General features: G+C 37.1%; 1 protein-coding gene across 2 annotated transcripts in view; it reads right to left on the bottom strand.

The window, feature by feature from the left end:
- WDFY3 (WD repeat and FYVE domain containing 3) overlaps positions 1-20,784 on the bottom strand; it is a gene marked incomplete at its 3' end in the record, with an annotated part of 191,890 nt that overhangs the window by 156,613 nt on the left and 14,493 nt on the right. For both annotated transcript variants that reach the window (XM_084233369.1, XM_084233370.1), the window contains exons 2-4: positions 19,772-19,895; positions 8,136-8,245; positions 4,461-4,622 (exon numbers count right to left, since the gene is read on the bottom strand). In XM_084233369.1, coding sequence (XP_084089495.1) covers positions 4,461-4,622; positions 8,136-8,245; positions 19,772-19,895 — 396 coding nt within the window. The remainder of the gene's footprint in view (positions 1-4,460; positions 4,623-8,135; positions 8,246-19,771; positions 19,896-20,784) is intronic.

The following is a 20,784-nucleotide window of genomic DNA, read 5'->3' as shown; positions in this document are numbered from 1 at the left end:
TCCAACTGCTAAGGTCCCAGGAAACCATCTGTCACATAATATAAACAACAGGGATTTCATCTATCATAGACACTATGTATTCTGAAAATATGAAATAAACAGTTGCCATTGGTTTTTAGAGCAAATGATGACACCAGTGTCCAGCCTGTGAGAAGCTAAAACAAGGAAGAGAAGCACCAAAGGCAGAGCTGCCCTGGAGGCGGGAAAAGCAGGTCTTCGTCCCCCCACCAATGCGTTACCATGGTTATGGCCATGACCGTCAGTTTCCCCTAATTGCAAATGGGGAGTTTCATTTGAATCTTTTAGGTCCTTTTAGCCTTCCTAGTCAATGATTCCTGTTGATTCCAATACACTATATATAATGAACCCCACATAGTTGAAAGCACCCACTGCTTTCAGACACATGTATTTTTTTTAAGTTTAGAAGAAATATTTGTTAAACATAAAATTCAGCTTCAACTAATTGCCTAGCTTCAACTCACTGCTTCAACTCATTAATCATTCTTTAGAAGAGCTTTAATGAAATAGGGGTATTAGATTAATCAGGAAAGACTAGCCTACCGTACTCACCACAATGTATTAAAAAGCAGCTTTAATTCTTATGTGATTTCTTCTTTTATTCCCACTACTTCTCTCATCCAATCTAGTTCAAGAATTAGATAACCCTGAGTTCTAATTCTATTTTTACCACTTCCTCATATTATTTGTGGAAAAACAAAAGCTATGAAACTATGGAAATTATGAGATAATGGATATTAATTACTAGCACAAAAGTATCTAATAAATCATGTTCAAGAAAAATCTGAATTAGTGATTTATGGATAATCCTTTTTCTTTGGTAAAACTGCTGTAGCCCCCCTTTGCCTGTCCTTTCACTTCTACGCACTACAAAGTCAAGTTGTTCCCTCCAGTAAAGATCCCAATAAGATGAGGTGCAGCCAGCCCCACCTTATCCACCTCATATACACAAACCACTGTCCTCTCTTCCTACACTCCTGACGATGGCAGTGTGGTGAAAGGAGCAGCAATTGCAAGCACATTTGCGTCATGTCTACTAAGACTACCATTGCTTTGTGTATTATTTCCTTCAATCCTCACAAAAACCCCTTAGGTAAGTATCATTATCTTCGTTTTAGAGGTGAGAAATCTAATCTTAGTCTATATAATTTCAGAGAACTGGTTTCAAACAGGCATGGGTTGTTTTTTTATTGAGGCGAAAACACAGAGCATAAAATTGACCATCTCACTCATTTTTAAGGATAGAGCACAGCAGTGTCACTCCCATGTACTCTTGTGCCACAGATTTCCAGAACATTTTCATGTTGCAGAACCAAAGTTTTACATCCACCAAACAATACCTCCTCTTTCTCTCTAACCCTTTGCCAGTAAAATGGCAACTACTGGTCTGCATTTTAAGAGTGTGACCACTTTAGATACATGTATGTGGAATCATGGGGTATTTGTCTTTTGTGCCAAACATGTTTTTTTTTTTTAATGTAAAGAGTGTAGTAATCAGTTTATTACACAGATTAATCATTCTTGAACATACAAGTTCCAGAGGAGTAATTGGGTCTTTAATTATGCACAAGTATTTCCATCAAATGAATTTTCATCCTTTTATCCAGACAGATGTAAGCAGTGAAAAACATAAGAAAAATAAGACTTATCAGCTATTTATTAACTGAGAAATCACATACAAACTGAAGAATATGAAAGAAAGAAAAAGGGGCTGAAAAGATGAAAGCTGAAGGGTAGGGAGATATAAGAGAGTTGGGAACAAAGCCCAACCATCCTTTATGTACTAATAGCATCATTTCCATTTAAATGCTGACCAGTTAATATAACCCAGCAATTCCACTCCTAGGAATCTACCCAAAGGACACAAAAACATTAATGAAAAAGGATAACTGCACCCCTACATATATTGTAGCACTAGTTACAATAGGTAAGATATGGAAACAACCCAAATGCCCAAAAATTGATGACTATATCAACAAGATGTGGTATAAACACACAATGGAATACTATTCAGCAATAAAAAAGATAAACTCATACTAGTCACAGCAAAATGGATGGAGCTGGAAGGGATTTATGCTCAGTGAAATGAGCCAGAAGGAAAAAGAAAAATACTGGATGGTTTCACTTATAGAAGGAACATAGGGCAACCAAATAGGGGATCAGGAAAAATAATAATAATAACTAAAAAAACCAAATTAGCAGGCAACTATAAATCAGAGACATTCTGCAAGGGAGGGGCAAGGAAGGGATCAAAATAGGGGCGGGAAGAACACAGGAAGTATGGTGATGGTTCACAGGTGAATTGGTGGTGGTGTATATATACATATATATACATATATATGTACACACACACACAGAGAACAAAAAATACTGACCAGTTAAACTTAGACCTTAAAAATACAGGATGTGGGTAGAGTTTATACTCTTGTTGGTCATAACTTTCACCTAAGACGTGGTAGGTTCTCAAATACATTGAATACACAAATAGCTTTGTGTTCCTCACCTTGTTTTTCATGACAGTTTTGAGTTTAAAAGGATTCCACTTAGTAAAAATCTCCCACAGAACAGTGGAGCACCATACCTGTCACCCCCTACCTTGCTGTTATCCAAATTTAAGTCAGTACATTTTTTTTTAAAGATTTATTCATTCATGTATACAAAAACTGGGGCACAAGCCAGAGGTGCGGGGGGTGAGAGGATTCACCAGAGAGAGTGGGAAGCAGAACTGGCAGATCCACTGAAACACACTGCTTAGGGGAGGAGCTGGCGAGGCAGGAGTGGTCTGCGGCACCATGTGGGCCTCCCCACATCCAGCCAGGGACGGAACTCATGATGCAGTGGCTGGTGACAGCTTGATAGCGCTGCCCTTAACCCTGTGCCACCAGGGAAACCCAGTACAGACATTTTTTGTCTCACAACTATGTTATGCCTAGAGAACTGGCTTGCCATACACACACTTCTCTGCTAGCATGCAATATTGCTACAGCAGTACAGTATTTAGTTTGTTGTTCCAAGTTGTACAACATGCAGCACTGCTAATCAAGTGAACATGTGCACAGGGGAAGATGAGGTTGGCTCACAGAAAGCAGTCAAATGAAAATCAAAAGGACTTATTTGCAATGGTTAGCCAATAATTTCTTTAACTATATCACATACTTCTGAGTCCATTCCTGAGCTATTATATTTCACTTTTCTCTATATGTTTTCTAGATCCAAGCAATCTAAGGAACCTAAAGGATCATTTGGATTGGGATCACACATGGTGAACAGATGAACAAGAGAACTTTTGAAACAGACCACTGTGACTATAGATTATCAAGGCAAATGCTGCCATTACTGTTAAATTCTTACAAATGCAACCATAGGTGGTTTGAAGGGTTAGTAGGTTGGGAAATGAATTGTCAAGAAAAATAAACCACCCTGATAGGGACTGTCACTGGGTTACATTATTGTAGCTTGCCAATGGAACTTATCATGTCCAGCAGGACCTGCTGAATACTGTGCTGTTGGGGGGATTGGAAGGAGGCTCAGGTGTCCCATGCCAGGTAACTCAAACCCCTGTGGATTCTCTTTAGAGCCATCACGGGAGGCTGGTGGCTATGGAGGCAGGGAAGTGAGTGGGAAGGGGAGAGGCAAGCCTGCCTCACCGATCTTGAGTCAACTAAAGAAGATTAGGAGTTCAAGAGCAATGGTCCAGTGCGACCCACTGAGGGTTACGATCCACTGAGCTCCTGAGCCAACCACAATGGTCACAACATCACTAGGTGGCAGCTTTTTTATGCACAGCCTGTGTGAGTTACCACCACCTTACTGCCTGCAAACATTTTTCTTAATATATTATTTCCATGGACAGAATGTGTCCTACATGTTTGTAGTTTGCACATTTTAAAAATATTCTCTCAAGAAAGGACATCATAAATGATCACAATATATCCAAACTATAGCTTTAAGCCCTAATGCTAATAATAGAATAATGGTAACAGTGGGAAAGAAGGGTTTTATAGGCAGGGAACAGACAAGGTGGCTGCAGTCACAAAAATAAACCATCTTTTGTAAGTTAAAGATTTTTTAATCTAGGGACTTCTTGTACTTAAATAAAACAGAATTTCTTAACATTAGGATAAATGATATCCAAAACTGAATATGATTGCCAATAAGTTTCTCTTGCTTAGTTTATTTTGGAGATGTTATTTCTATATCAAAGGTACTAGTAGAACAATCTGTTCAGAGAAATAAACTTATTAATGCCTCCCTCAAATCTTTCTCAAAAGAAATGTACAAATTTGAAAAATGTGACAATAACATGAGATTAGGTCAGTTTATAATAAGCAGAATAAGGTACTATAGAAAACTGTAATAGGCAGAATATCTATTTAAGGAGTGCATCTGTTTCACTTTAAATAGAGTGGCATACATGGCCAGGTACACAGCACCTTACATACCTGTACAAAAACTTTCTGAAGTAGTCCACGACGTTCTGCTAGAGGTAGCTCATTCTGTGCACCTCCAGCTGCCTCAGGCACATGTGGAAGGTCAAAAAACAGATACAAACATTTAACCAGGGTGGAAGGCACTGACATCGTTGTCATGCAGTCCACGGTTTTCTGGAAAACAAACCAACAAATAAGTGGATTGATGAGACAAACAAACATAACTATAATTGATATAGCTAAATAAGCTCACAAATTTTAAGCTAGTCATTATTAGTTCACAAGTTTTAGGCCAGAAAAGATATATATATATATCTTATATATATAAAAGATATATATGTATATATATCTCAAAATAACTTGTAAGTGCCTGAATTAAAAAATGGGGCCTCCCCTGGTGGTGCAGCAGTTGAGCGCTGGGCTGCGAGGCTGCCCTCAGCCTCTGCAGCACCGGCTCAATCCCTGGTGGGGGTCCCACATGGCGCACAGACCTCTCCTGCTGCACCCACTGCTCCCCTCAGCAGTGTATTTCGTCACTCTGCCTGTTCTGTTCCCTGCTCTGGCTCTGGTGAATTCTCTCACCCTCCCGTTATTCTGACTGTACCCAGTACTTGTATAAATAAATAAATAAAATCTTAAAAAGAAAAAAAAATAATGACTGCTAAATGCTCACTTCCAATATATACAAATTAGCAATAATCAAATATTGAGATTTGTTTGCTATTAATTAAGGGGCAGCAGTTTCAACAAACATAAACTTTATAACTTAGAGAAAAGGAATTTAACTGTGATCTTGAGCAAACTAATTTTGCTGGGCCTCACTCTCCTATAAAATTGATATAATGTTGTATACTTTTTATGGCTAATATGAAGGCTACATAACATGATAAAACCAAAAACATATTAAACACTAAATTATATATACGTAGTTACTTTATCATCACTTTCATTTCTACTGTAGTTCTTGGGGCTGAAAGGACACTTGAGGGATAAGGCCAGCAAAGACAGGAAAAAAAAAATCTGTTATTTTCAAAAGGAAGAAATTCCAGACATTCTTATAGTGAACATTTTCATATTGCTAAAAAAATATGACACAATAGGCCCTCCCCTGGTGGCGCAGGCGGTTGAGCAAAGCACTGTAAAGCTGTCCACAGCCTCTGTAGCGCGGGTTTGATCCCAGCCGGCTGGTGACAATCCCACATGGTGCAGCAGATCTCTCCTGTCTCACCTGCTGCTCCCCTCAGCAGTGTGTCTCAGTCAGTCTGCCTGTTCTGTTCCCCTCTCTGTCTCTGGTGAATTCTCTCACCCTCCCGCACATCTGGCCTATATGGTTCTTATACGCATGAATAAATAAATCTTTAAAAAAATATATGACATAATAATGCCAGAATTTGTACATGATGCAGTACAGAATAAAGTTTTACCACAGAGCCAACACAGGTTGGTATCATATGTTGATTACTTATCAACTTTTTCATCAAACATTTACTGAAAGTCAGGTGCTGTGTTGGAGCTGGGCATGTTTGTTGCACCCTGCCCCTTCTTTTACAAATGAGAACTGAGGCGCATTCCTTACAAACCTCTGTCTGAGGTTAGAGAGCTGGCTAACCAGTTTACAGTGTATAAGTTCAGTGACCTATGTTGATGGTTTCTTATTTTAGTCTTTTATTTTGCAGGCAATGGAGACTCAATGAAATATTACAAACAAAGGAGTAATAGAACCAGATTTCAGATATTACCTGGTCATGGTATGGATCATAAATCAGATATAAATAACAGGAAGGCCAGGGTAATTAGGAAACTAATAGAGAAAACCACATGAGAGGATGGATGAGAACTAATGCAGTAGCAGGATGATGGAGAAGAGAGAGAGCTTAAAAAACAATCCCTCATAAGATCTGGCCCTTTATATTTCCAGGATCATTTCCTGCCTCTAATATTTAAAAAGCCTCTACTCTTCCCAGCTATAATTTATTGTTTCAAGCAAATTATTGTTTCTAACATTCAGTTTAACTATCAGCTCATGTCTGAAACTTTAATTCCTTATCTTCTTACCTTCACTTATAAGATTTATAAATCATATTTATATTTTCATAGTATTACATATACATTATGATTGCATTTTTTAGTATTATCTTCGTACATTTCATCTGACATCTACATGTTAATTTATATAACCAAGTTTTAGTCATGTCTGTATCTCAATGCTGACAACAGAAAACGGTATGTAAGTAAAAGAGTCAGCTCAAACTAGAATACTGAATTTTCTTTAAAATACCTTTTTATCCCACCAGATAACTAGTTTTCTTTCCCATTAAGCAAGTGTATGATTTTTTCATTTTCATCTTAATTCTGATAGATTAAAAGTACAAATTGGTATCCAGAGTGGTAATTAGCAACATTTGTAATTTTTTAAGTGATTAGGAGTTTCTCCTGATTCTTATGTTTTTAAGGTAATCTATCTATTTGTACATGATCAAGTTAATTCCTATAATAACTTTCCACTGTATGTTAGGTATTATAATACAACACAGTCTCTGCTTACCCCTGAGAAAAAGAAATATAGCATCCACAAAAAATAGCAATAAAACTAGGAACTACTGCACTTAAAAAATAATACTTCAATTCAATTCTAAGTCAAGTCAAGCTTGGTATAATAATATAGAGGTCTGCATGCAAAAAAATAGTAATCAGAATTGGGATTTTTAGAGTCATCTGGAATTATCACAGGTACATGGAAACAATGGTCTAGGTTTAGGGCTATCAGAAGGTTATGTAGGATAAATATTTCCATATGTTCATGACAGAAGGGTTTCCTAGGATGCAGGGCTTCTATAAAGTAGAAAATGTCAGGCAAATCACCCACCACTGGTTGATCTGATTCCTTTACCCATTAAATAAAAAAGAGAGAGTGAAACAGACCATTACTTTGGATAGTGTCTACTTTCAAAATATAGTTACTCAGAAATACACATTATTTCTGTTGTGCTGTCACTGTCATACATCATCACTTCTATAAAGACCATAATTAACTGATATGAAGTATTTGAAGGTCTATTACAGACATTCTCAATGTTGGTACTGATTTTGATAGGAATTATAATCTGGAATTTAGAAGGTTGAATAAGCTTCCTTCATCTCAAAAATATCACAGGCCAAAAACAGGTTTCACACAGCTCATAAATGAACACATCCAACATATACCATTATAGCTTTTTATGATCTCCAGAGTAAATCAAGTGGGAATGGAATACACATTATCCTGAGAATGGCAATATCCCCTTATTTTCCACAAAGATTGGAATCATCTTAAAGTATTTTCTATGTAGCTGGAGCAGCTGAGATGTACTTTAGATGATTCCTCCCTAAGTGCAGGGCCATGCCTGATGGAGCCAGAGCTCCGTTACAGAGTCCACTTCCTCATCCAGAAGGCTGTACAAATGGTGTCATGTCCTATGTGTGCTATGATGTGACCAAGATGGAAAAGAATGTTGTATGTTTTGCATGTCCTCATGTCTAAAATACATAAATCCTCCTCATAGAAATGTTGTGACAAGCATAAAATAGAAAAATTAGAATACAAAAATTATCATAAAATTTTATTTGGATATGTTGATAAATTTAACAAAATCCCATGAGGGTAAAAAAGAAGAGGTTACATATCAAATATGAAAACAAAGAACTCACCTGACCAGAGGATGCTAACAAATTAATTGTAGTCAGAAGCATCCAACCTCTACTGGCTTCTTCACTCTGATTGATTTCCAGAAATTGGACTATGGCCCGACTTGCAGCCTCTATAAAACCAAGGGAAAGCTATTAGGTATGGAGGAAATTCTCACGTAAAGAAGTTTGTCCTTAAAACCTGCAAACAGGGCTTCCCAGGTGGCGCAGCGGTTGAGCGCTGGGTTGCGAAGCTGCCCGCGGCCTCTGCCGCACCGGTTCGATCCCCGGCTGCTCCCCAGCCACCGGAGGAGGGTCCCACATGGCGCGCAGACCTCTCCTGCCGCCCGCTGCTCCCCTCAGCAGTGTACTTCGGTCCTTCTGCCTGCTCTGCTCCCTGCTCTGGCTCTGGTGAATTCTCTCACCCTCCCGTGCTTCTGACTGTACCCAGTGCATGTATAAACGAACAAACAAATAAATAAAACATGCCTCTATTTTAAAAAATAAAAAAAATAAAACCTGCAAACAAATAATCATTTACTAGAGCACATACTTTATTCAGCACTACTATGTTTCCTACAAAAATTATGTTAAAAAAGAGCAATGGCTTAATGGCAAACATAGGACGTTAGACTATATCATCCTATCAATATAGAAATGTCAAAGTCGACATATTTTAGGGAAAGATGTATCATGAACAAGTCAAAAACAAATGGAAGAGGTGAAATTTGAACCAAATCTGCCTGAAAAATACACAAATATATTTTTCTAGGCAGTGGGAGGGAGGAAAGGGAACAATGATTAGGAGCATAGTATTAAAACAAGTGTGGCTAGAAAAATGAATCTAATATGTACAGATCAATACAAAGAACTTAATAACACTGGATTAACAATCTAGAAGCACTTATGTTGAGAACTGAAATCTAATGTCAACAGGAGCAGTGGAAAATTTACAACTATTTATGAAGAGAGAGAAATTAAGGGCTGTATTTGATCTTTTGGGTAAAAGGGAGCAAATTTCATTTCTTTGGCAAAGTAGATGATGAATGGATTATTCTAAAACTATCACATTAGTAGTGATATATATGACAAACTGGAAGGGAACAGAGACTAATGGCAGGGGACAGACTGGGAGGCTGGCCCGGTGATACACACCAGAGGTGACTGGAGCAGCTGACAGCAGAAACAGCAAAACAGTGAGTCATTCATACAACTGTAGCATTAAGTCTTTGAAAAGTCAATTTAGTTGATTATGGTTTTAGAAATAAGAGAAAATGGATAAACACCTAACTGTGCACTTACTTTTATCCGCACAATTAGTCAATTTTTGCATCACTCTATGAGATAAAGTTGCAAGAAAGTAAGTCCAATCTAATCATTCTGATTTAACCTGTTAAGTTACTACCTACATGTAACATATTTCATAAAGATGAAAATGCATACATTGTGAAAAAATGAAAAATGATGTAAAAAATGTATAAAATAAAAAGATACAGAATGTAGAACAGAATTTAGATTACTATGAAGACACTCTTTCATGTAAGACAATCAAAAGTTTTATTAAGCAAATGAATATCAAATGTCTTACACATGACACTGTGCTGAAATATTTCATTTTTATACACCTTCATTTGAGGGAACAAATATATAAAATCTTTTTTTTTTAGATTTATTTATTTATTTATACAAGCACTGGGTACAGTCAGAAGTGCGGGAGGGTGAGAGAATTCACCAGAGCCAGAGTGGGGAACAGAACAGGCAGAGTGACCAAATGCACTGCTGAAGGGAGCAGCGGGCTCAGCAGGAGAGTTCTGTCGTGCCATGTGGGACCCTCGCCAGGGATCAAACTGGCACTACAGAGGCTGCGGGCAAGCTTCGCAGCCCAGCACTCAACCACTGCGCCACCAGGGGAGGCCCTTATAAAATATCTTATTTTTACTGTCTTAAGTAAACAACAAGCACTGTTTTAAGTACTTGTAGATTTAGTTCATCTTTTCAAGAATGGTCTGAGTTACTGGGCCTCCCCGGTGGCGCAGCGGTTGAGCGCTGGGTTGTGAAGCTGCCAGCAGCCTCTGCAGCACTGGTTGGATCCCCGGCTGCTCCCCGGCCACTGGAGGAGGGTCCCCGCATGGCGCGCAGAACTCTCCTGCCGCCCGCTGCTCCCCTCAGCAGTGTACTTTGGTCCTTCTGCCTGCTCTGCTCCGGGCTCTGGCTCTGGTGAATTCTCTCACCCTCCCGCGCTTCTGACTGTACCCAGTGCTTGTATAAATAAATAAATAAATCTTAAAAATAAATAAAGTAAAAAACTAAAATAAAAAAATAAAAATAAAATAAAATAAAAAATAAAAACATAAATAAATAAAAATAAATAAATAAAATAAAAAAGAATGGTCTGAGTTACTTTCTAATATTATAACTCTTAAAATATAAAATGAGAAATAGAGAGCATAAGTAATTTGCTTACAGTCACATAGTCAATGACAGAACTTATAGAAACAGAGGCTATCTAGCCTGTAACAAAAATAGTGAAAAAAAGAGCTTACTGGAAAAGAGGGAACCCAATAGAGCCTGGTTAATTATTCAATACATCATTGTAATAAATGTGGAAATTAGTGTACGGTCAGTGATTAGTTTCTTGCCCCACTTTAGAAAATAAATGGCACATGAGTAGACTCAGTATCAGCCCTGCTCTTTGCCCATCTCATGTATCAAGCAAATCATTGACACCTTAACAGTGGGCCCTCACCCACTTTTTTATCTGTTAAATGAGTGAATAAATCAACTTATAGAGATCAAAGAAGGAATCACTGAGCTCAACTTCTTATGAACATTAAGAGGTTTGATTTACTATGGGTTTCCTATGAGTTATTATAAGGATTTCTAAAATTTTTGAAAATGGGTGTCCTAAAAAAAGAGAGCAATGTTTAAGGCTGAAGGACTCATTAGGGAGAGAAGAAAACAAGTGAAAGAATACCACTGTGAAACCTGCTCTAACAATCATGGTCTGAAATCACTAAAATTTTGGCAAATTTTTCTTGCAAGCCTACAATGGGCCTAGCCATTTGCCAACAGCTACATGACACTGACCCTCTTTCCTTGATGAGAATTAAAAGCTTAAATGAGGGAGTAATTCTTTCCAGTGAGTTAAAATTCTCATTCAAAGGGAGACAAAGATTAAGAACACAAGAACCAGAGTGGTTGTTTTCTGTTTATCTTGAGGGATATCAATAGTCTTCAAGGCTGACATGCTGTGCTCTCATCTCCTATATTTCATAATTAGGCAACTTTGTTTTTAAATCATGAATTTCTGGCCTCCCTGGCGGCGCAGGTGGTAGAGCACCATGCTGTGAAGCTGTCTGCAGTCTCTGCAGCACTGGTTCGATTCCCGGCCAGCCAGGGAGAGTCCCACATGGTGAGGCAGACCTCTCCTGTCTCGCCTGCTGCTCCCCTCAGCAGTGCCTTTGGTCTGTCTGCCTGTTCTACTCCCCGCTCTGTCTCTGGTGAATCCTCTCACCCTCCCGTGCCTCTAGCCTGTACCTCAGCTCTTGGATAAACAAATCTTTAAAATAAAAAAATTATGCATTTCTAATTTCTTAACATGCCATCCTTAAAAAACTTCTTACAGTCTTCAAGATGATTATTTTATATTTAAATTAACATAATAAAATTCTATTTAATAAAAAATGGATTTGTAAATGATCAGTCATTACCACCTATGCTTCAAACAGAGGGGGGTGAAGGGGTAGATTTTGAAGAACTAAATCTACTTCAAGAAATAAACAAAGTTACCTTCATGGTACAGAAGCTATAAATCTATAGAGAAGACACAATAAGTGTAAACTTGGATTCCACCCAATTACTTAACATTGTTAACTTTAAAAGGGTATTATTAGATAAATACCTTTTCACTGCTATAAGTTCTCAGTTTTGAAGAGTAAATGCTAATGCTTACTTAAAGAAATAAAACACAAAAAAATGTACTTTGGCCTTGAAATAGTTCTATTTATCTGAGCAATTGGTGGGCATTTATACACGTGTGGTTTCTTTAGTTTTAGTTGACAATGAATATTGGTATTCCTCAAGATAAACCTTGACAACTAATGGATTAAAAAATTCAACGTTCTATTTGTCATTAAACATTACAACATTTCAAATGGAATGCTGAATTGGTTAAATAATACATGTGGAAAGAAACTTTTAAAAGATCAAGACAGTAAAATTATTAACAATACTCCCTTTAACAATTTAATGACAATTGTTCTTTCTGAGAATAAGGTGAAAAGAGGCTGGCTTTAAAGTGCAAACTCATATAGAGAGAGTTCTGGAGAGGCAGCTAAGATGGAGGGAGATTAAAAACTCTCACTGATGAAATAAGGTATGTTTCCATAATAAATGTATTCAGAACTAATTTACTTTTACATACTAATTTCAGTATGTGTCATTCCAAACACCTTAACTGAATCTCTCGCTTTTTATTTTAAATGAGTTAAGAAGCTAATTTATAAAGTTCTAACATTTAGTGCTATCATTAAAAAAGTATGTGTACTAAAATGTAATTTTCAATTAAACCTACATAAATTATAGAATTTCTTAAAAATATGAAGAAAATCACACCTACTCAGAAAAGTATTGCATTGGGACCTTTCAATTTTATTAATATTTGACAAACTCAAAATTAAATGATGATATTTAACTTAAGGTTGAGATAATGAAAGAAACAATACTAACCCATCTTGAGAATTGCCATTCACTTGATTCAAGTTTTAGTTTACTTCATTTTGATACATACAATTAGACTGAAAACTACAGAAATTGAGTTAGTATAGCTCATTATTAGATTAAATAAGGACTGAATGTAAATAATTAAATGTACGTTCCCAGTAAACACTAAGCGAATATAAATGAATTAAACTAGATAGCATTCAGAATAATTAACACAAAACTTGTTAATAAGTGCAAAACAATATTTTTTTCCTTTGCAAAGTCCATTTAAAGCAGTCATTGAAAACGTATACTTCACAATGATGCAAAATATGTCAATAGTATTATTACACTTATTTCATTAATGAAGAAACCAAGCCCTAAACATCCCGTTCCATCTCAAAACAACAAAAAACCAAATGAAAAAAAAAAAAAACATCAACAGTTAGTTACAAAAACAATGTTAGAATTCATACCTTCCATGCTACTTTTCATTTGAAAATACATAACCACACTTTGGGAATGGAATTACCTGAAGGTGTTGTGGCTTTGAAATCCTTGCAGGAAACCAGGGCACACTGTTTTTCTGTTTAAAAAAAAGGCTGGGTTGTCTAATTGGAGATTCATTACATTATATTAATCCTGCCACAATACTGAAAGATGGTGTACCAGACACCAACTGTGGTCAGCATCACCTGGCTTCTCCATCCCAAGGCCACATTGCCTTTGGCAAGGACAACACTGAGCTTCATGGTGGCACATAGCATGCTGCAGGCATTACTACTAAACTGGAGGTATTATTTTTACATAGGTGGGAATTTTTGCTTCCATGATGTAAATTAAATTGGCCACGTAACCTTAAAATTCAGCAGACTGCATGACCAGAATTAATAAATGTAAAGGAGACATGGGGAAAATCATAAGCTAAGTAAACCCTGGATACAATATAGCCACAAATATATATATATATATATATATATATATATATATATATATTTTTTTTTTTTTTCCATTCAGGTGAAAGTCACAATATTTTTTTGAACAAAAGTCACACGGGGGGCGGGGGGGGGGAGCAAAAGAGAATTAAGGGAGACGAATAGGTCTTTTATCCTCTGTCCCTAAACCAGTTAGTGTTTAGTCACCTTAATGAGACATTCAGGTAAGATGATTCAGGATGTACCTAGCTTCTAAAATTTTAGAATATTTTTGTTAGAAAACTCAAAATATCAAAGTATTTTGATAACTACATTGACCAAAAAGAAACTTTCAAAGCTAATGTATGTTGTAAAGGCAGTCCAACCAGAGTATTCCATCGTTTATATACAATTCCACTCTTATGTGGTTATGGAGACACAAAACAAAGAATTAGACAACATCAAACCAAAAACAAACCCTAGAAATATGGAGCTCTGAGGCTGTGGCGGCTGTGGAAGATTGGAGGTTTATATATGGAAAAGGTTTATATATACCACATCTTCTATCTCACTCTATCTCAAATAGGTCTTTCATTCTCTGTCCCTAAACCAGTTAGTGTTCAGTCACCTTAAATATTTCCTTTAATAACTGTGAGATCATATGAAAGTATCTTGTTTATTTTATTGCCTATTGTTACATTTTTTCCCATATCATATAATTTCTATTACAAAACATGTAATTCCATGTATTTATTTTTGTTGGGGGGGTTGTATTGTAGTTACATGTTTAGTTTTATTTACAGTACTGTATATAATACAGAACTACAGGATCCTGTCTCTGCAGGTGTATGCTAATATATCATACCCACCACCAAGGCCTGCACAGTTCACTGTTCACTCCCACCCCACTTGCACCCCAGAAGCCTCACAGCCCCATATTTCTAGGATTTGTTCTTGGCTTAATGTTGTCTGACTCTGTTTTGTGTCTCCATATTCCACACAAGAGTGACACCATCCTTTGTCTTTCTCCTTCTGATGTATTTCACTCAGTATTTTCCCCTCCAGTTTCATTCTAGTCGTTGGTGTCTGCTTTTTTCATAGCTGAATAGTATCCTGTTGTTTATATGTACATCTTCTTAATCTATTCATCAAAACTAAACTGATTCTTCCATATGCTCAGACTTTGCTTACTAAATAATACTGTCATAAAGTCCAGAGAAGACACCTTTAGTGGGTCCTTCTAACATTGCATAATTTTCCAAATGAGTTTCCTTTGTTTCCAAAGCCTGTTCATTCCTTCAACTGATTTTCAGTCATTTAGCTTTTGCCGTATTTTCTTGATGTTTTTGTTTCTTCTTTTGCTCCATTTCTGTGGTCTCAATCATCCTGGACAATTCCCAGGACAGTATGGCACTTGCTATAAACAGTAGCATAAGGGCTAAAATCACTGTTGTAAGGAAGTCATATAGGTCCTTTGTAGCTCATTCTACAACATACCCAGCCCCAAGCCTTGATACCAAACATCTTTTTTAGCAATCTTATGCTTGATCAGTGATCTCTGATTTTGTCCTAGGATTATTAGTGAGCCAATCACAATTTCAGATGATACTTGGTTATCTTCTTTAACTCTTCCATAAACTTCTGAGAGAAGATTTAAATTCTCCCCTACACAATTTCAGACCTCAAAGGGTGTACTTTCCATACTTTCAAGAGTAAGCATTACTCTTTTTTCCTTCTGAAAGGATTGGCTGGGCTTGATCTCTGGATCAGAAGGCGCCTGAGCTGCAGCTAGTGGCACTTTACTGCTACCAGCATTTCCCCTTTCTTCCTTATGTTTCCCCCTTTCTCACTCTTCTTTTCTAACTCTGCCTGGTTGGTGGCCTCACAGGTCACATTCACTCCACTCTCACCATGGGGAGCACAGACCAGAAGGGTTTGCAGACCCTCTGCACCCCAGGTTGGCTTGGCCTTATCTTATGGCCACCAGGTGCAGTGTCCACTATGCTAAGACCACAGCAAAACCTTGATGATGGCCACCAAGAGGCTAACCCCATCACATCCAATTCACCACCAGGATACTGTAAAACTTTTTTTAAAATAAAGCATATGAACACATTAGGACCAAGAGACTAGGAAAGATGAGAACAACACAATTTTAGACACTAAATTAAAGAGAAGTTAGAGGTAACTCAAATAACAAACCCTAGAAATTTAAAGCAAGCCCAGAGAAAACAAAAAAGCAACTGAATTACCACAGAGCCTTCAAGAGGTTCAGGAACCACTGGCTTAAGTACCTCTGGAAGCAGAGATAAGCATTGATCTGCACACAGGACTGGTGAAAGTATATTTTAAGAGCCCCCAGATCCCTACGGCTATGTGATACTAAAGTGGAGGTTTATTCAGTGCAATGAGTAAGAGAAGATATCTGCACTGGGGAGGAGGGAGAGCAACAACACCAAACCAGGCACTGCTGTGCACTCCCAGGGACGAAGTAGAAGCCATATATGCACTGAATGCTGAGGGTCTTCATATCTTACCCCGACTTGACTTTCCAAATGACAGACATTTATCTTCCAAACAGACTGAACATTCTTCTCTGGACACTCACCTAGCTCAGGGGAAAGACAGTCAACAAAATGGGCCAGCAAAGCTCAGTTGAAGCTCACAGCCATAAGCTTCCCCTCACCCCCACCATGTACAAAGCTATCCAGCAGCTTCCTATGACTCCATTCTTACATAGGAGCAGATGATCAATGGGAGAACATACTCTAAGATAAAAGACAGAGACAAAAAACAAATTAACAAAGAGGCAACCTGAGAAAACAGACCATTTAGAGTGATGAAAATATGAAAGGAAAAAGAAAGAATTCTCAGAGAGCTAAGAGAATAGCATGTATGAAAAAACAGAAACCAATAATAAGAAAAACACCTTAGAAATTAAAAACTTGTCACACACACACAAAAAAAAAAACTTCACAAAAGGGATGGATGGTAAAACTGAAGCTCTCCCTTAGCAAGCCGAGTCAAAAACTTAAGACAGAAAGTAAGAGTAAAGATAAGAAAATGAAAGGGACAGATTTAGGAGTACATCTGACTTCAAAGAGAAAGCAGAGGGAGAGGGGAGGATGTTATGATACAAACAATTCTTGAAACTTTCCTAGAATCATAGTGTATGAATCCCAAACTGAAAGTATCCAATGAATACTCAAAATAACATAGAAAAATAGGGCCACTCCAAGGTACATTATCATGAATAGAAATAGATAATAAACAGGTCACAGAAAAAGACTAAAGAATCTAGCTAGCTTCAGATTTCTTTTTATTTTATTTGCTAAATGATTTTAGCAATTTATTTTTTAAATTTATTTTTATTATTATTTTATATATATTATGTATTTTTTATATATTTAATTTTATATATATTTTTACATCATTTTTCATTTCCGCACAATGTATGCATTTTCGGGGGGAACTGTATGGAGACCATAGCTTCAAATTTCTTAGTAGCAAAGTAGGAATCTAGAATATTATGGTAAAATGATTTTCAATACTGAGGTACAATGAATTGCAACTCAGAATCTGATACCAACTGAATGGATAAATGTAGTATCAGATTTTCCAAAATGACTCTAAGAGCTGGGTTGCCCTGGGCCACAGACACCATCCACTATCCATGTCCCCAAGCGAAGTGCTGCACCCAAGTTCAATTTCCCATGACACTGGTGGGAGGGCGTGTAACCTCCTAGGCCCCAAAGTCTCCTGGGACTAAACAGCTAGCATTCTCAGACAGCCAACAAATACCCAATGAGTTACTAAAACACACTAGGTTGAAAGCAGTTTGTGTATTTCTTCACTGATAAGACTGCATTTATGCTTGTAGCTTAAGAACAGGGGCTGGGGGAATTTCCCCAAGCACACTTCTCTTTGAGATAATAACGGTGACTGACCTCTGCCTTCTCTTTTCTTACTAACCACTGGCTTTAGAAGTTTCCCATTTCTACATTAAATCCATACTGTATGAAGTGATGGAATATTTTCTAAGTCCTGAATCCTGAAAGGCTGTCATCCTAAAGGTGTCACTTCCCTAGGGGAAAGGCTGTCATCCTAAAGGTGTCATCTTACACAGCAGCAGTCAAAGACGTTTTCACTGATAGGATTTTGGTTAAAAAGTAAATGAAAGTGAAAACAAAACTCCCCTCCATCTTTTCTGAGGAACTAACAGGAAAAGATACTTTACCAAAATGAGGATGGTATTTTGAGCAAAAAGAGGACATGAGATTCGGGAAACAGGTTCTACTGCAAAGAAGTGAAAAGGCATCCTGGGATGGCATGATTGGCAATGGGAAAATGACAGCTGTCCGGCTGGCCTAGAGAGCAACTACTAGATATTAAAGGAGGCCATAGGGCCTGGGAGAGCTATTTGCAAGAAATGAAACAGAATATCTCTAATCACACTGAAGGGAGAGTCAGATAAACAAGGGAGTATGGGATGATGTGTGATAAAAAGTAGAAAACTTTTTTAATTGCAGTAATGTTGGGTTACATTGTTATATATATTTTGAAAGAAAAAAGCCTAAATGCAAAAAAGTAGAAAAGTTTAAAAAAAAAAAACAGCTAACTTTGATGGAGCTGGGGGAAATTTTTAAAGCAATTACAGCATTATCATATGTCTCATGTTAGAACAGTCTTTTCATGGTCATAATAAATAAAATATTAAAGGCACATACGCAGTATGCATCTGTGGGGTAGCAGTAGTGAGCTTAAGAGAGTAAAAAAGTCTCATTTTTCTATTGTAGGAAGTCAGAAGACATTATCTAAGCATCAAGAATCAAGGGTACATACTATAACTTTGTAATTTAGAGACAAAGAGGCAAATAAAAAAAGTGCAAGTTAATAAGTGCCTCTTAGGGGTGAGAAATGGGGATGAATTGGGATGGTGGAAAGAGGATGAGGTTTGACTGATTGATTGATAACAGAGAAGTTATATTTTCCTCTAGCTCCAGAATCCATACTCTTTAACCATGACATTGTGTTTATAATAACCTTTTAACTATGTGACACTTAAACCATATACCCATATAATTTTAATAAAATCTTTTTAAAGGATTATATCACAAAAGTTTCGCCTTTATTAGTGGAAAAATAATAATTTGATAGACCAAAAAGATATGTGATTCACCAGGAAGACATTAGAAGTAGAATTTAAACCACCAATTTCTCATAATGCTTCAATATGAAAGCTACAGTTCAACAACCATCACAAAATCAAAACAACAAAATAAAGCAAATATAAAATTCCTTAAACAAGCTGTTAATTAGAAAATGGCTAATGGTAATTAAAATCAAGAAAGTTTAATTTTAAAATTACCTAATTATGACTAGAAATAGTTGTTTAGGCAACATTTATAAAAGACCCACCAGAGTAGTGTGGTAAAGACTGCAGGTGACATAAAGATCCCTAACAGTCTATAACACATAGACAAACTCCACTTATGAAATTGAGAAACAAAATAGTTCAAAAGAGACTCCAATATTCCATGAAAGAGATGTGTCTTAAACCATGCTGAGGAGAATTATGACACTGAGATGGGGGGGGGGATTTCCTATCCTGAGTAAAGTATTATAAGGACAGAAATAAGAGAGCAGACATATTTGGGAGCCAAAGGAGCTCATTTACTTGACATACTGAAAAGGAAACAATAAAATAGGATAGACTTAAAAAAAAAAAATAACTGCATGCAGCAAGATAAGGGTTTTTCTTGAAATTATTAATTATGCTAGGACATTGAATTTAGTTCAGAAGAAAGGAGGAATGCTAACAAGGTGAGGTGGGTGATGAGAGGTACAGGGGAAATGGCCTTGAGTAGAACTACTCTACCTGTATATTGAAACCAGCAGAAGAATGTGACTAGAAGTATGGGAATTGGGACTGGTAACTGAAATCCATCCATTCAAAATCGGATTAACTTCTATTTAATTTTAAAAGTACTTTCACAGATCCACTCATTCAAATAACTAGGATTTTGCTGATTTCTGTCAAAATACCTGTGGATTTGTTTGATGCTCTCCTTCGAATTTCTGTTACCATCAGTCGTGAGACTTGTGTTGTAAACTGCAGAAGATCAGAAAATTTTTCTGTCATTGTATTTGGCGGTGCATTTCCAAAAACCTGTGGATGAGAAAAAAAAATTCATTAAGCACTGTCTACAGATGTTCTCCTTTCATTCTATGAATTCCAAAGTGCAGTATTTCTTGAAAATCAAGCCCAAAAAAATATCTGACACATTTACTTTGGAAAGGAATACGTTTAAAATGACTCTTTTAGTGCATCACATCTAGTCATATTGTCCTTATACATACAATTTGTTGAATAAATTAACAAATAAAATCTAAAAGCAACAGATATCATCAATAACATTTGAATCAATTTTACTAATAATCTTTAGAAAATAAACATGTTTCTCCAGTGAAATCTAAATTAAGAATTTAGAGAAAATGGTAAGGTTCTTTGATGGTACATCAATATATTAAATGCACTGCCAAGTCCTAAGCTGAACATAGAATTCACTAAGCTCCTTTATCAGAATTTCTAAATTCTATCCACAATAATTCCCGAAACAAGACAGGACAAATGAAACTTAGAATTAATAATCCTTAAATATAAACTCATACGGGCCTCCCCGGTGGCGCAGCAGTTGAGCGCTGGGTTGCGAAGCTGCCCGCGGCCTCTGCTGCGCCAGTTCGATCCCCGGCCGCTCCCCGGCCACCAGAGGAGGGTCCCACATGGCGCACGGACCTCTCCTGCTGCCCGCTGCTCCCCTCAGCAGTGTACTTCGGTCCTTCTGCCTGCTCTGCTCCCCGCTCTGGCTCTGGTGAATCCTCTCACCCTCCCGTGCCTCTGACTGTACCCAGTGCTTGTATAAATAAACAAATAAATCTTTAAAAAAATATATATAAACTCATATGGATTCAACTAAGAGAATAAGGAAACAAAGCCAGGATGGAATGTCACAGGAAAAGAAATGGTACTGTAATGGCTATATAACTGGATGCATCCT

The sequence above is a fragment of the Talpa europaea genome (assembly GCF_964194135.1).
Source record: "Talpa europaea genome assembly, chromosome: 5".
In the NCBI taxonomy this organism is placed as follows: Eukaryota; Metazoa; Chordata; class Mammalia; order Eulipotyphla; family Talpidae; genus Talpa; species Talpa europaea.
The sequence above is the reverse complement of the archived record's forward strand: the minus strand, read 5'-3'. Positions and strand labels throughout refer to the sequence as shown.